Genomic DNA, 15,461 nt, shown 5'->3' with positions numbered 1-15,461 from the left:
AATTTTTGTAAACTATGAACTAAAATATTTGGGAAATTGTAGGATTTGTTTTATTGGAAAGAATGATCTTAGTTTTTGGAAATGTTTTTTCTTGTTTCGCTTCCATTTGTTGATCACCTGCTCTGTAGAGGCAGAGTTAAGTAAACTCTGAGTTGGGCTGCTTCTGTGTAGCTCTGGCTCTGCTCTGTTCAGTGGGTGACCCCAGTTAAGTGATTGATTTACCCTCCATGCCTCAGTTTCCTCATTTCTAAAATGAAGACAGTATCTTACAAGGATGTTGTGTGGGTTAAATAACACATGATGTAAGACAATGCCCAGTACACGTTAAGTACTACTTACACATTAGCTCTGTATGTACATAAATAAAGGCATTGACACTACAGGCCCTTTGTCAGCTTATGAGCCAACAGAAGCTCTGGGGGATTTAAAAACTGCCCAAGATAATTCAGCTAGTAAGTGGCTAAGGTGTGATTTGAACCTTCTATGTCAAACTCAAAGCCTGGCTTTAATGACTCTGCTGGCTTTTTGAGGCGTGGCAAATCACTTAATTGTAGATCGTAGGTTTTTACATTTTATTTATTTATTTATTTTTTGGAGTATAGTTGACATATAATGTTATATTCGTTTCAGGTGTTCAACATAGTGATTCACCTTCTCTATATGTTTTGCTATGTGCCCCACAAGTGTAGCTACCATCTGTCACCATACAATGCTATTATAATGTCATTGACTGTATTCCTTATGCTATGCCTTTTATTCCTGTGACTTATTCATTCTATAACTGGATACCTATATCTCCCACCCCCTTCCCCTATTTTGTCCATCTCCTTCCACCTTGCCCCTGCAACCCTCCGTTTATTCTCTGTATTTACAGGTCTGATTCAGCTTTTTGTTTTCCTTATTTATTCATTTGTTTTGTGTTTTATATTCCACATACAAGTGAAATCATATGGTATTTGTCTTGACTTATTTTACTTCTTACCATAATACCCTCTAGATCTATCCATGTTGTCATAAGTGGCACAATCTTTTCTTTTTTAAGGCTGCATAATATTCGTGTGTGTGTGTGTGTGTGTGTGTGTGTGTGTGTGTTTGTATAACATGCATACCACATCTTCCTTATCCATTCTTAGGTTGCTTCCATATCTTGGCTATTGTAAATAAGGCTTCCATGAACAAGGGGTGCATATATCTTTTCCAGTTTGTGTTTTTGTTTTCTTTTGGTAAATACCCAGTAGTTATAATCATTGGATCATATGGTATTTCTATTTTTAATTTTTTGAGAAACCTCCATATTATTTTCCACAGTGGCTGTACTAATTTACATTCCCACCAGCAGTGCATGAGGGTTCCTTTTTCTCTACATTCTTAGCACTTGTTATTTTGTGTCTATATGAGTTTAGCTTATGGATTATGGATTTTATAGCTGTTTGCCCATCTGTCTGTCTGTCTGTCTTGTACCTTCTAATTTACATTTTTTATTATGTTCTCATTTTGTCAATAAAATGTTTCTCCTTAAAACATCTGTAATTTCAACAGGAATTATAAAGTACAATAATAAAACAGTTGCTCTTAAAAAATGCTACTCAAAGAATTAGATAAGAACTTTAAAAAACCATGCTGAAAGTGCTAAATTGTGAAAGGCACAAAATGTCATTTCATGTGACATTTGACAATGGCTATGACTTGTAGGTTTTGTGGAAATCAAGACACTCATTATTAGGCATTTTGAGTTGACCATTTTAAAACAATTATGGCATTACTGTTTTAACCATATGCACATCTTAATTACCAGGAAAAAACCATATCAACTTTTATAGCTCATGGAAAGCTTTTTAATCTCTACTCTAGATTAAGGTAAAGAGAATTAAGGCCTGAGAAGTGACAGTGCTGCTTAGCCGCAGTGGCAGTTGAGGTTGATGAGAATTAACAGCTTTTGACTGTTAGCAGAATGGTGGTGTAATGGGATCTGCTTATGGTAATGAAGCATTGACTTGATGGCTGCGTGAAATGATGCTTTCTCATTTATTTTATACAATTTTTGGGGAGATCTGTTCAATGATGATAGTAAGCCCAGAATTTTTAGATTTCTGTAGGATATATACTTTCAATATTGAGTTGAAAATTAGAAGCCATATTTTATAGTATTATCAATTTGTAATTACCTTATGGAGAAAGTAATTCCAAGTAGCAAAATAAAAACAAAACAAAACCACTCTAATCATCCAGTACCTTATCTTTCTTAAGTAGCTGCAATTTGGGGGAAGTATTTAATATATCTCTAAATTGGAAATTGTCCAACCATTTGTTACTCAAAAAAAAATCCAATAAAGTTTTGGGGTTTATTTATATCTTGTCTCTGGGCAAGATAAAGAATTATCTCAAGATGATGTAGGCACTGTTAAAGTTTATTTAAAGTTTCAGCCAGGGAGATGCTCAAGATCAAAACAATTGGCAATGAAGGAAAAGATGCTTCAGGGTATGTGGCAATGTGACATTAAAGATTACGTCAGATAAAGTCTGCCTCAGGAATGACCATATGTCTTTTCCATCTGACGTCTGTTTCCGGACTCAGACAAATGAGTCAAAGGTTTTAGATCCACTTTGAAGAATTGTTCTTTCATCACTTTTATTAGGTTTGTTTACAAATTAATCAAATGTGTTTGAAATGGTTCAAATGTGCATACATTCAAATGAATAGACACAATGGCAAAATTATATTCTTAAAAATTTGGACAGTTACTCCTTTCAGGTTGTATGGGTTTGTGCCGTTGAGTACTAGGATGAAGTATAGATATCTGTGCTTTTCACTTAGAGAAAGAAGAGAAATCCGCCCCACCCCTAGTTTTAAGCTAATACAGGAATGAAATGGGAGGAAATAACGGTTCTTTTCTAAGAGACTTTTCCAAGATGACTTTAAAAGAACAGGCGAAGGAGAGCAGAGCCACGTCAGTTGTGGCTTGAGTTCGAGATAAGCAGAAGTGTGTGTGTGCTTAACGTCACAATGCAGGAGGCTTTCCCCAGAGCAGTTTGCCTGTCCAGGGAGCTGTTTCATTTTGTGTCTGATACAGCTGTACTTTGGAAAATAGCTGGTTCCCTGCCTATTGCTTCATTATGGATTATACAGGTAAAATTAAATGTAAAATATTGTTCTGCCATCTAAACTTATTTAAAAGAAAATCTTTTGCATTTAAATTTTAAAATTATGTTGATTGTGTTTGTGTTTTTAAAAATATCATGTATTTGTTGTATACATGAATCATGTATCATGAATTTGTTATATACAAATTTTCATTAGTTTAGGATAAGCACTTAAGGGAATTTGTCAGATATACCCTTGTTTTTTCTATTTAAGTTTGGGTCATACTCAAACAGACTTAAAATGCCATCCGTAATTAATTCTCATGCCTCCCCTCTGGGCCAGAAGGTTTAGAGAACAAATATCTGAGTTTAGGTTATGCCACACAGAGAATAAAATATACTCACCATCTACAGAGAGCTTCTGGTTTCTGTAAAGTATTTTTAGCATTGTGATAGTTGCGTTGTGCATGTGTGTGGCTAAGTCTTTTAGATAGAATTGCCATAATGTGGTATTTGGAGAATTACAGTTTTTACCCCCAATTTTTTGAATAGCGATATGTCTAGAAAGTTTGGATGGAGAACTAACCACTTTCTTTTTTAAATTGCATAATCTTATTCCCAAATCCTAGTTTCTGAATGGTAAATTAGTACAGGTTTGGAAATAAAGTTAAGGTTAGACCAACCATGGGTGCTGGTTGCTTGGTGAGTAAGTGGGGGATTCCATGGGATCTGGTGGGCTGTGAGTGGGGTTAGGAGGTGAGGTGATGATAAGAAGGAAAAGGCATGAGTCTTTGCCAAAATATATGAGCAAATTCAACAATTAGTTACCTTAATTCAAAGTTGTATTACCTTAAATTTGAACTTTTAGTTAATAGTGACACTGTTTTTTGACAGATTCCTTTTAAACTAAAGAACATAGGCTTTTGGAAGATTTTCAACCAGGGCAGAGACCCACCTTTCATACCCAGTATAATGACAAAATCCCAGTGTGCATTTAGAATAAGCTGGACTTACATTCTCTATAAAGGATCCCTTTTGATGTGTGTGTAGATCTTTGACAATATGGTACCAAATTGTAAAATTTTATGAAATTGATAATTAAAAAAAACTTTTTGTTAACATGTAATGTATTATTTACTTCAGGGGTACAGATCTGAAATTGATAATTTAAAATGTCACTTTTAGGAGCTTATTATGTAAAGGACTTTTGTAAATTTTTTTTTTTAAAGATTTTATTTATTTATTTGACAGAGAGAGATCACAAGTAGGCAGAGAGGCAGGCAGAGAGAGAGAGGAGGAAACAGGCTCCCTGCTGAGCAGAGAGCCCGATGCGGGACTCGATCCCAGGACCCTGAGATCATGACCCGAGCCGAAGGCAGCGGCTTAACCCACTGAGCCATCCAGGCGCCCTGTAAATATTTTTTGAAGATAAAACATTTTAAAATAGTTATCTCAAATATTTTTTTTCTATAAATCCATGTTTTCCTATTTTAAGAGTCTCATGCTCTACCGACTGAGCTAGCCGGGCAGTTCATGTTTTCGTATTTTAGAGCTTCTTTAAGTGTGTGTATGTGTGTATATATTTTGGATTTTTTTCATAAGATTAATGTACCAGAATTTTTTTTTCACAGCTCTGAAATAAAATAGACTTACCTTTTAGAAGGTGCACTATATGTGTGCTACTCAGTAGAAGCCTATGCAAAGAACTAAAATTTCCAAAATCTTACAGGGAGCTTTACTATGAATATGTTTTCAGTTAGAAATTTGTACCTATTTTCGAAAGATCAAAATCATTGATTCTTTCATTTTTCTATAGTTTATATATTGCCACTAAATCAATTCTATGTTGTTTTCAGGTAATACTTTATAAACATATAGGTGGTATTTCAAAAGACGCACAACTTTAACATGCTAAGTAGACATCAAGAGGAGTACTAAGGGAACTTTTGTGTGAACAAAAGCTCCAGGGAAATTCCAGATATGACACTTCCAAATTATTGTGTGTATCTTAGAGAGAATATGTGGTTTAATTTCTTACAATATTAATAGATAAATTAGTTAAGTCTGATGTGGTAGGAAGCTATTTTGGATGTTGTCTTCTATGGTTATTTTTATAAACATTTATATAATTGCACATATAGGTATATTTGCTCTAGTAAACTGCAAAGAGAAGAATGCATATGTTTTCAGTTCATGGGAGAGTGACTACTTTTGTATTTGAAAAGAGAATTTTATTGTCAGCACAGTTCATGAAGCATAACCACTTTGTTCTTAATGATGTCATCATAGCACTGAAAGGGTTATCATGCAGTAGAAAACAATTCATGATGATTCAAGAGTAGATTTTTAAATTTTTTTTCTTTATTATTTTTTTTTAATTTGACAGAGAGAGAGAGAGAATGAGAGAGGGAATGGGAGGGGCAGAGGGAGAAGCAGACTCCCTGCTGAGCAGGGAGACCAGTGTGGGACTCGATTCCAGGACCCTTGAGCTGAAAGCAGATGCTTAACTGACTGAGCTACCAGGGCCCCTGTTTATTTTTCTTGGAATGCTCTTTCTCCCACAGGGTTCCATGTCATCCATGTTGTTTCCTTTCAGTTTTTTCAGGTCTCTGTTGAAATGTCATCTTTTTAGGGTTCATTACCTGACACTTTTACCTGAATAACTCTCCCATTCAGACACTTCTCAGCCTTGAGTTCCTTTTATCTTTCTTTATAACGCATGCCACCACCTGACATATTACATATTTGTCTGTCTTACCCACTAGACTATAAGCCCCATAGAGGAGGCCAGGAAATAGTTGTTGAGTGACTTATGAATGGGCTTTCCTCTAAAAATGACTATTGACTTGGGTTTAAGATTTTTACTACTATCTTTATCAACAGAGTTCTGATCTAACAATGAAGATTTTGGCCACTAAATTATTTTGAATATTGATCTTTCCTTTCATTGCTCATTTTACCCCAAAATTAGCAGTACTCACTTTACTAATGGAAAGTAAGGTTGCAAGCAGGCATAATTAGACAGAATTGGTTATTCAAAATCACTTTGGTTTTGGAATGTATTATGTGATTTTTTTTTTTTTTTGGAGGGGCATGGAAGATATCAGATCAGTTTTGTTTCATTTTATTTTCCTTAGCCAACACATGAAAGTTTGTCTTCATTCTCTGAGCTCATGCCAGGTGCCTAGAGTAGAGAATTAGAGCAAAATAAGGTTTTGTAATCTATTTAGTCAAAGATGGGCCTTCCTTGATATAGATTCCAACCTTCTAAAGTATTTAGAAATACCTCAGGCCTCCAGAGGTTGTAGAAATCTTAGTAGGAGTCAGAGGTTGTCATTTGTGTCCAGTTTTGCTGGCAAGTGAGATACCTAATGTTTTTTTAACATATTGACCTTGTTATAGTTCTCTAAAAAGATGACTTCTTGAAAAATATTGCAGCCTTTAGCTTACTCTCAGGGGTCAGCACCAAAAAGTAAGTATAGGCACTCAGAAAAGTGTATCTATATATGCATATATACACCTTCATGTATGAACTCAAGGAAGGAGCTACATCAGTGATTCGGCAAAGCAGTTGTTGCATATAGATTATGGCCTCTGGTGAATTACCTCTTATCCAGGATCATTTTCTCATTCTGCTTTTCCTCTGGGGTCTCTATTGGCCACATCCATCTACCATTTGTGTGCTCTTTGTGTTCATCTAGTATGCTATTTATTTATTTATTTTTAAAGATTTTATTTATTCATCAGAGAGAGGGGGTGCAGAGAGCGAGCACAGGCAGACAGAATGGTAGGCAGAGGCAGAGGGAGGAGCAGGCCCCCCGCTGAGCAAGGAGCCCGACACGGGACTCCATCCCAGGACGCTGGGATCATGACCTGAGCCGAAGGCAGCCGCTCAACCAACTGAGCCACCAGGCGTCCCTAGTATGCTATTTAAAATAGACCTTATGTAAGATAATATTCTGGTTTCGACTCTTTTGCAGGGTATTGCCCTTTTGTACTTCCTACAGTTATATCTTAACAGCATTACTGATATTCTCCTCTGGTTGTTACCATGACCAATAATTTGGGAGGGATACATTTTTCTTGATTCTGAATTTTAATTCCTTAATTCCTGAATGGCATAGTCCTCTGTCATTTTTAGCTTTCTCTGGTGACCCTTTCTCTTTTGATAATATTTTTCTCCATGGAGCACTGGGTTTGGTGCATAAACAATGAATTCTGGGACACTGAAAAGAAATTTTAAAAAAAGTAAAAATTTTTAAAAAAAGAATATTTTTTCCAAATTTTCAGTTGATTTCTATTTTCCTTGTTTTAATGGAATACTTAAAATTAGTTTTCAAGAATAATTATGGAAGAGTGTTTGAGAGCACATACTTTGGAACCAGATGACCTAGGTTTGAATCCCAGCTTATCATTTAGTACTTCAATCAGCTTGACGAATTATTTCACTATCTATCAAATATGGATACTAAATGTATCTACATCTTAGGGTTTTTATAAAGAGTCAATAAGTTAATACATGAAAACTTTCAGAATTCTACCTGACACATCATGGAAATTCAGTAAATACTAGTTATTGTTATTCTTGCATACAACAAAATGTTTGTTCTTTTCTAATGTAGCATCATTGCACTTTCTTCATAATGATTTAGCATTTTTAGTAAGCAAAGGTCAAATTACCTTGAATAAGTTATGCTATATTCATACAATGGAATATTATGCAACCATTAAAAGGATGAGATGGATCTGCATATACTGACCGGAAATGCTATTAATATTTTTGATGGTAATTTGCAGTTCCACATTCATATCAGAATTTAACATTTAAAAACTATATTATATAAAAACATGTCTTTGTAAATGTAAGAAAGTATTGGGTGTATACCTTAGATGAATAGATGAAGAGGAAGTTTGAGCTCTTGAATTTCTATTTTATATGATTTTAAAAGTATGGGATTGTGGGAATACACACACGCACAGACACACGCACACACACACTCTTTTTGTGTATTTCAGTGTTTTGAAAACATTAAAGTTTATTTTTTTGCTTGTGTTGGATAGATACTCCAGTGAAAGTCTACATACTTCTAACTTTAAAAAAAATACAGATTTCTAAGAGCAAATGCAAAGGCATTTATCAAGTGAGTCAAAAGACAAAATAAAAATAGCTTCAATTATTTCTTTGTAGGAGTAGATTGAAAAGAAATATGTAGGTCCTGTGTGCCTAGTGACACACAGGTATACATAGGTGTGTACACCTATGTATACCTGTACTACAGCCTTAAAATGACTGAGTTACTCTGGAAAAGGACAGGAATTCTCATAAGGCAAAATAAAGAAAAATAAGGCCAAAGGAATGGGATAAGAGAAATGTATGTTAATAGCTGTGGTTTTCACATTGGAATAATAGTTGCAACATAACTAATAATGTAATTGCTAACATTTGAGAGTTCACTGTGTGCCAAGCAGTGTTCTAAGCACTTTGTTATTTTTCTGTTGGTATATGGGTATATTTGTGGGTATATTTTTATGCCCAGAATATGTGTGCAAAAGTGTACGTATTTCCACGTAATTGCGATTGAGTGTACAGCCCTTGATCTGTCAGTTTAGCATAAACGTAGAAAAAAAAACCCAATGAGTTCTGTAGTTATTTTTAAAGGTAGTTTACTTTTCTCATTTCTGATATTCTTAATTCCCTTGAAAAGTTTTACTTGCTGCATAAAACCAAGAATCCGATCTGCATGATATCTTTGTGGTTAGTTGCTGTAAAGCCAATATTTAAATTTCTTTGAGGTCTTTTTTGGTGCCAGGCATTACAGGATGAAGATCTAGTCAGGAGGGTGAATATATATGTGGTTCTGGATCTTGTGCATTTTGTGACAAAGGAATTCCCCTTTGAATCGCCTGCTCCCCTGAAGCCCCTGGAGCCTCTGGCTCAAGCCGCCCGTCGGTCTGTGCAGTGTCTCTGACGTCATCGGTGTATGCATAAGCCCTGCTATTGTCTTACTGCTACAGCAGGGCTGGGGATTGCAGTGTCCGCTGTTGCTGCTGATACCTAGTCCTGCCTCCTGCATCCCAGAAGAGCCACGTTGGCTTGCCTTTCCCTATCGGATTTTCAGAAGCAGCTCTTCGGTTTTTGTGCTGTTGGAGACCTTGCTTTTCAGTCACACGGGAGAACACTGGAGCTTGTAAGAGGAGAATCTGGCAGCTGGACACAGCTTGGACTGCATTGTGTGTCTTCATGACCCCTGCTGTGTAGCGGCTCATCTTTTCACTCTCATACGTACACTCTCCTCGATTTTATTTCCTTCCCTTTTTTTTTCTTTCTTTCTTCTATTTTCTTTCTTTTTTTTTTTAAAGCAGCCTCTGGAGCCAGCCATGTTTGGCACTGAATCTTCATGTAAGTAAATGGATCCTACTTCTTTGCTGTTTAGAAATCTGTTTGCTGTCAAGGTTTCATTGGCTTGGACTTCATATCACTTTGCCTTAGGTCATTAACAGCCTTTGTGTTTTGGCTCTAATTACAAAGGAATTGATCCCAGGGAAGGCACTCCTCCCTATCTGGGTTATTCATCCTTAAAGCCAGGGATGTCAGTGTGGTCAAAACCAGGCCTTCGAGAGGGAGGAGGGAGGAGGAAGACAGGAATCCAGGCAGTCTCCCCATAACGTGTTAATTGATGGGATCAAGTCTGTCACTGATCTATTGTGGGTTCTATAATGTTCCTTAAGCCTAAAGTAGAAACTGGTAGGATCTGAGATGATAGTGTTTATTAGAAAGGGAAAAAGGGTTTATAGTTTTTATCTAAAAGGAAAAGAAATATACCCTCTTCCTCCATATTTTTACAAAAGCATAGGAGTAGACATTATATGCAGATTTAAAGAAAAAGAAATAAGCTTTATTGTAGAGTTGTTTTTTTTTTTAACAGAATGGTTTCAATATTGATATGCTGGCTAGCGTCACAATCCAACAGCATCATATCTCTCATAAAACTTATACAATGAAATTGCTTTGGTGCAGAGCAGGCCCTGCACAATGGCTGGGCTGGACAGCACTTGTAGACAGCTACAATTGGTATTTAAAAAATGATGACTAGCCTGACTAATTTGAGTATTATTTAATGTTGGATGTAGAATAATATAACTTATCCAAGCAGTCTGACAGGCTTTGCAGAATATTTTGTCATTATCCATAAGCAAAGATGACAGTTAAGTATTTCTGAAGAGACTCAACCTGCTGGCCTAGAACATTAAAAATTGGCATGATACCATCTTTGTGGGGAGAAGGGAGTTAGGGCAGGAATTCAGGAAATGCATTTCATAAGAATTTATAATCAGACCTTTTCTTTCTGATCTCAGGTGATTGGTGTACCTATTAGTGTGCAGCTGATGATTATTCTAAAATAGTTGTATTTCAAGAGAGCTTATAATCCTCAATTTTTTTGTTTCTTGGTTGGTTTTTTAAAGGGTTGATTATTTTTGTTGTTTCACATGGAAGCTTCTCATTGCTGAAATTAACCACCCTGACTAATGAAGGTCAAGATAGAATAACAATGAGACATAATGTTCCATTCAGCATATGATAATATTAAACAATATTTTTTGAATTCACTTAATGGTACATCTGGAATTATTGTCACTCAAGAAGTAGGAACATATTATTAAGTGGCAGAGACTCTACAGTTTCATTTTAGTCATGGAATTTTGATGTAGGAGCATAGGTATGGATAGATATTTATTTACTGAAGGAAAATTAGTCTTATTACTTTGTTTAGCCGAAAATAGAAGTTGAAACTCAGTGTGGGAGTCTTTGGGCTCTTGGATTAGGGACTCTAACAGTGTCTGGCCGGGTTTACTAAGCAGATACAGCCCTTTCGATTATTAAACCTGATCTTTTAATAATGTCACCCATGTGCTGTGTGGTATGTTTGAAAACTGCTGGTTGCTTTTGGTCTCCGTGGCTACCAGCTTACTGAACAGACAGAATACCATTCAGAAGACAGAACACCCATCATGCAGATTTTTGCATTTTTTAAACCTAATTGAGTATTAAGTTTTGCTTCTTGCTTATCACTAGAAGACCATAGCTAGGGTTGTATTGTCAGTGATAATCATTAAGTGTTGAGAAGGGACTGCCTTCTTTTGATAAGGAGGTGCCTTAAATCTATACTCAGAGTTTAGACAAGTGTATTTTCTTTCTGTTTGGAGGCATAGCTTTCTAGGCCTTTAATTTCTGCCTTTTGGCAGCTTCATAGGCTGAAACTGTCTATATTTAGAATATTCAGAAAAATAAGTCACATTTCAAGTTCTGATTAGTTCAGAAGGAATCTTCAAAACCAACTAAGACATTCTCACTAAATTTTTATAATAAATAGTTGTTTATTTACCCTGTGTACAATGTTGTGCTAGATCCTGGAAATGTCATTTTTTTCTAACATATTCTGATTTCATTATTCTTATTCTCAATTTCTGGTTGTAGTACTTCGCTTGTATTGGATGTTTTAAATTGAAGTAAGGTTTACATAGGACAAAGTGTGTTAGTCAAAGTATGCAGCTTGGTAAATTTTTGCCTATGGTTTATACTCATGGAACCACGCCCCAGATTAAGATACAGAATATTTATATTACTCTAGAAATTTCCTTTGTGATGACCTTTTCCAGTAAAAAGGAAATCACTATTCTGACTTCTGCTTATAGAGTCACATGTAAATGGCCCTTGTAAATTTTCTTTCTCTTGCTCTGCCTATAGGAGAAGGAAATGTCAATGTCCTCATTTTTCAAGTATTTTGAGTAAGTTGATTTTATGTTTCAGACCTTTGTAGTCAGGAATTTTTAGTAACTGGTGTCACGTTATAACATGTTCTATGTCACTAAAATAGTATTGCTCCATTTAAATATCAAAAGACCCTCCCCTCCAGCACACACATATAAAAACCTTAAAAACATAAAAAAATTTACCTGCAAGAGTAGACACTGTTCTTCAAAGTTAAAGACTTACATGGCTATATAGTATCAGAATTAATAAATGCTCTTACATTGTTTTAGTGAATATCTTTAACAGTGCCAGTATCAGTTTTTCTGACTTAGTAGATCTGAATCTCTTTGGTTATATAGATTGGCTACTGTCTATTTTGGGCCCACTTGGAATGCAAATATTCGATACTATATGTGGACGAATCCTTACAAAGCAGGAAGTCTAGCTTCTGTAGTTCTGTTGCCATCTTGAAGTATTTCACTGAGCTTTTCCTTTACTGAAATTTCCCATGTCTAAAAATGGGAGTAGTATGTCTGTCTGCTCTTTATCTGCTTTGAGGAAATGCAATTTTAGTTTCTGTGGTCAGAATAATTTAGGTTTAAGAAAAAAGTACTATCAGTAAAGTGTTATAGTCATTAAATGCATAGTTTTGGTACTTAATTTTACTTAATGATATTTAAAAATCAATATATTGAGTTCTACAAAAATTTGAAAATTTTATTTTTCTCTTTAAATTTTATAAAGTGACAGAAAAATTTCATCTTTTCTTTTGGTGGAATAAAGAAAACCAGTTTTGTACTGCTTTCATTTGGTTACATCCTTCTTGATAAAGCCAGTTATTCTCCAAAGTATAAACACTTCAAGTACAATGAACATTTATTCAATTAGCATTTATCTCACTTAGTCCTCCTTCTGTCTCCCTCCCATGTTTAACTTTTTCAGGCCTCAAGGGTACCATTTAAGGTGTGCTGTGGTGGGAATTGTGCCCTGGTTTAACACATTAATATGGCTTCCAGAGACCCTGTCTTATTAGTCTAGTGAAGAGAGCAACATGTTACCTTTTGAGCAACAGCATGCCTCTGGGCAAATAGTTTTTTTTTTTGTTTTTTTGTTTTTTTCCCCATTTAATCCCTCCTTCCAAAATTTTGTTATAGTTGTAATAAATTCAACAGAACATCTAGTATGTCTGTGAAGGGGAAAAAGAAATAACTAACGTGCCAATAAAGTGTTAGGATTTAGTGAGCTTAGTAGTGATGGGGAAATGTTGGATATGTGTGTTGAGATGTCAGTTCTCTTGAGCCCTGGTGTGGCTGGCCCTGTAGTTGTATGCCCATATCACCTTGAGTAGGTAGCTAGATGCTGGAAAGGATTTGGGATACATGTGATACCCCATGTGGTTTATCTTTGATGGACACCAGAAGAACAGCTGTTGCCCTTTGTTTTCATTACTAAGTTGGAACTGACAGCTTCTCAGTTTTAATAGTGAGCATATTTCTAAGAATAATGTAATTATCTCAAATTTTGAGCCATTGTGTGGAAGACAGTCAAAAGAATATACTCTAGAAATATTAGGTCACCAAGAAACTATACAATTAAACAGGCATCTCTTTGGTAGAGCAACAAATGAGTCACACTCCTTTCTTTACATGCATTTCAGGGCCATTCTTGACAACCAGTCATATGTGAGGTTAAACTTGGATCTATTGTTTTGGTGTAATTTCTGTGAATCAGTTGAGATGTTAATAGTTACCATGTTCATTCAAAAATGCCTATTCACAACTGGACCATTTTCCCATATAAGTCCTACTTCTTATTAAATAATTGTGTCAGAGTGCTGTTTTTACTGTTAGTATGTTTGGCATTCTTGTACTATATTATTTTGTTTTCCCCTTTATTAGCTTTTGTCATATGGAACAAGATAATTTAGGAATATAGCCATTTCCCTTACCTACAGCTTTAACTGGCTATTAGTACTTAGCTGCATTGGATTTTAGATTCTTTCCTCTTACTTAAAGCAAAAGTTCAAATACTTGTGTATACACATAAATACTTACCTCTAAGTCAGCATTCAAGCAGTGGGTGCAAAAGAAAAATATTATGCTACATAACTTCAGATAAGTAGAATACCACAGACTGCTAATGTCACAAATATGGGAAAATAATTACAGATAACAGAGATTTATGTTGGGACATGGTCGTATAGGAGCCTGGGAAAGTTAAATAAAGCTAATATAACTTTTGACTTGTTTTGCTGTACCATCATTTCTTTCCTTTCGACAATATATTTCTGATGTGAAATTTCCTTTTGGGTTTCTCGCATGTTATTGTTTGACATTGTAATTTTTAGTATCAAGAAAATATTATAAGCTAAATAAGATAGAAAAATATTTTTCTTCTGGATATTTATATACTTACTCTGCTAGTACAGAAATGGAATAAAAATACCCACTGGTTATTTTTAAATTCTCTGATTACTTATTTTCACTTAAGTATTGGTTTCCCTAATTGTTAGTCTATCGTTTGTTCAGCAGAAATTACACATGAGTTTTCAGTGATCTCTTGTTTTCATTATCACAATGGATCAGATTCATATCCTGTATAAACCATGGGGAGTCTATGGGGAAAAATGACCATATATGGAAACTTTCCCCATAGACTCCCCATGGAGTTACACAGGATGTGAATAGGATTCATTGTTGTTATGGATTCTGAGTTGGAAAAGTCACTGCTAATGTGTATTTTTAACAATAATAATAGTCATTGCATTAAATTATGTCAAGTAGCTTTAAATTATCAATATAAGACTATATGTGAATTGCTATTTTAAAAAATTGTTTTTCAGAGAGTATAGCTATCTCACCATATTTTTTCCTAACAAATAGAAAGCATTTATTAACATGTTTATTAATATGTTAATTAGGAAATACACAAATTTTGAATTATTTACAGGTTCTCTGATGTCATAACTGCTGTGCTAGAATAGTGAATTATAAAATTTTCCTTGTGGAGATTTTGCTTGTATTAATAATGGATTTGTGTAATTGTGAACTAAAAGATGAAAATACAATTTAATACATGTTGTAGAAAGGGCAGCATCCATGTGCCAGGTTCAGTGACTAACTGTAGATACTCTGGTGCTCGATTGCCTGGATTCAGATCTTGGCTCTACTGCATTCTACCAGGGTTGGCCACTTACCATCTAAGCTCTTCTGGCCCCAAATACGGCTCAACCAATTAACTCTTGATATTAGAGGATCTTGGTGTTAGGGGAATCTCCTTTTTGGAGCCAGGATGTTTGTAGCACTTATCAAGGGTTACCTGTGGAGCAGTGAGAAACACTGGTTAAAGAAAGGGAAATGTCGCTTCCTAAGACTGGGTGGCAGTTCTTTTATGCAAGTTTTTGAAGTAACTTAGTGAGAGATCTGAAGAAAGGAGACTGCATGAAACTGGATAAAACTGGTTAGAGTTGGCAAATGTCCAGGTATTTCTCACTATTGGTCACCCACATGGCAGGTATCACTAATTGATCAAGTAGTCTTGTGGGATTGGATTAAGCCACTAAAATTTGAAATGTTTTCCTCTTAAAACATTGTCTTTTGGGGCGCCTGGGTGGCTCAGTGGGTTAAGC

At 35.3% G+C, this 15,461-nt stretch overlaps 1 protein-coding gene across 13 annotated transcripts in view; it reads left to right on the top strand.

Annotated features, from left to right (window-relative positions):
* ST7 (suppression of tumorigenicity 7) overlaps positions 1–15,461 on the top strand; it is a 237,698-nt gene that overhangs the window by 40,397 nt on the left and 181,840 nt on the right. For 2 of the 13 annotated variants that reach the window (XM_082692449.1, XM_082692459.1), the window contains exon 1: positions 9,076–9,481. The exons of 7 other annotated variants lie outside the window; for them this stretch is intronic. In XM_082692449.1, the coding sequence (XP_082548575.1) occupies positions 9,460–9,481 (22 nt within the window). In that variant the 5' untranslated portion in view covers positions 9,076–9,459. Of the gene's footprint in view, positions 1–2,998; positions 3,128–9,075; positions 9,482–15,461 lie in introns of those variants that run through there. 4 more of the 13 variants (XM_082692451.1, XM_082692457.1, XM_082692460.1 and 1 more) reach the window with 4 other exon arrangements.

The sequence above is a fragment of the Mustela nivalis genome (genome assembly GCF_964662115.1).
Source record: "Mustela nivalis genome assembly, chromosome: 12".
Lineage (NCBI taxonomy): Eukaryota > Metazoa > Chordata > Mammalia > Carnivora > Mustelidae > Mustela > Mustela nivalis.
This window is presented reverse-complemented; position numbering and strand designations above follow the sequence as displayed.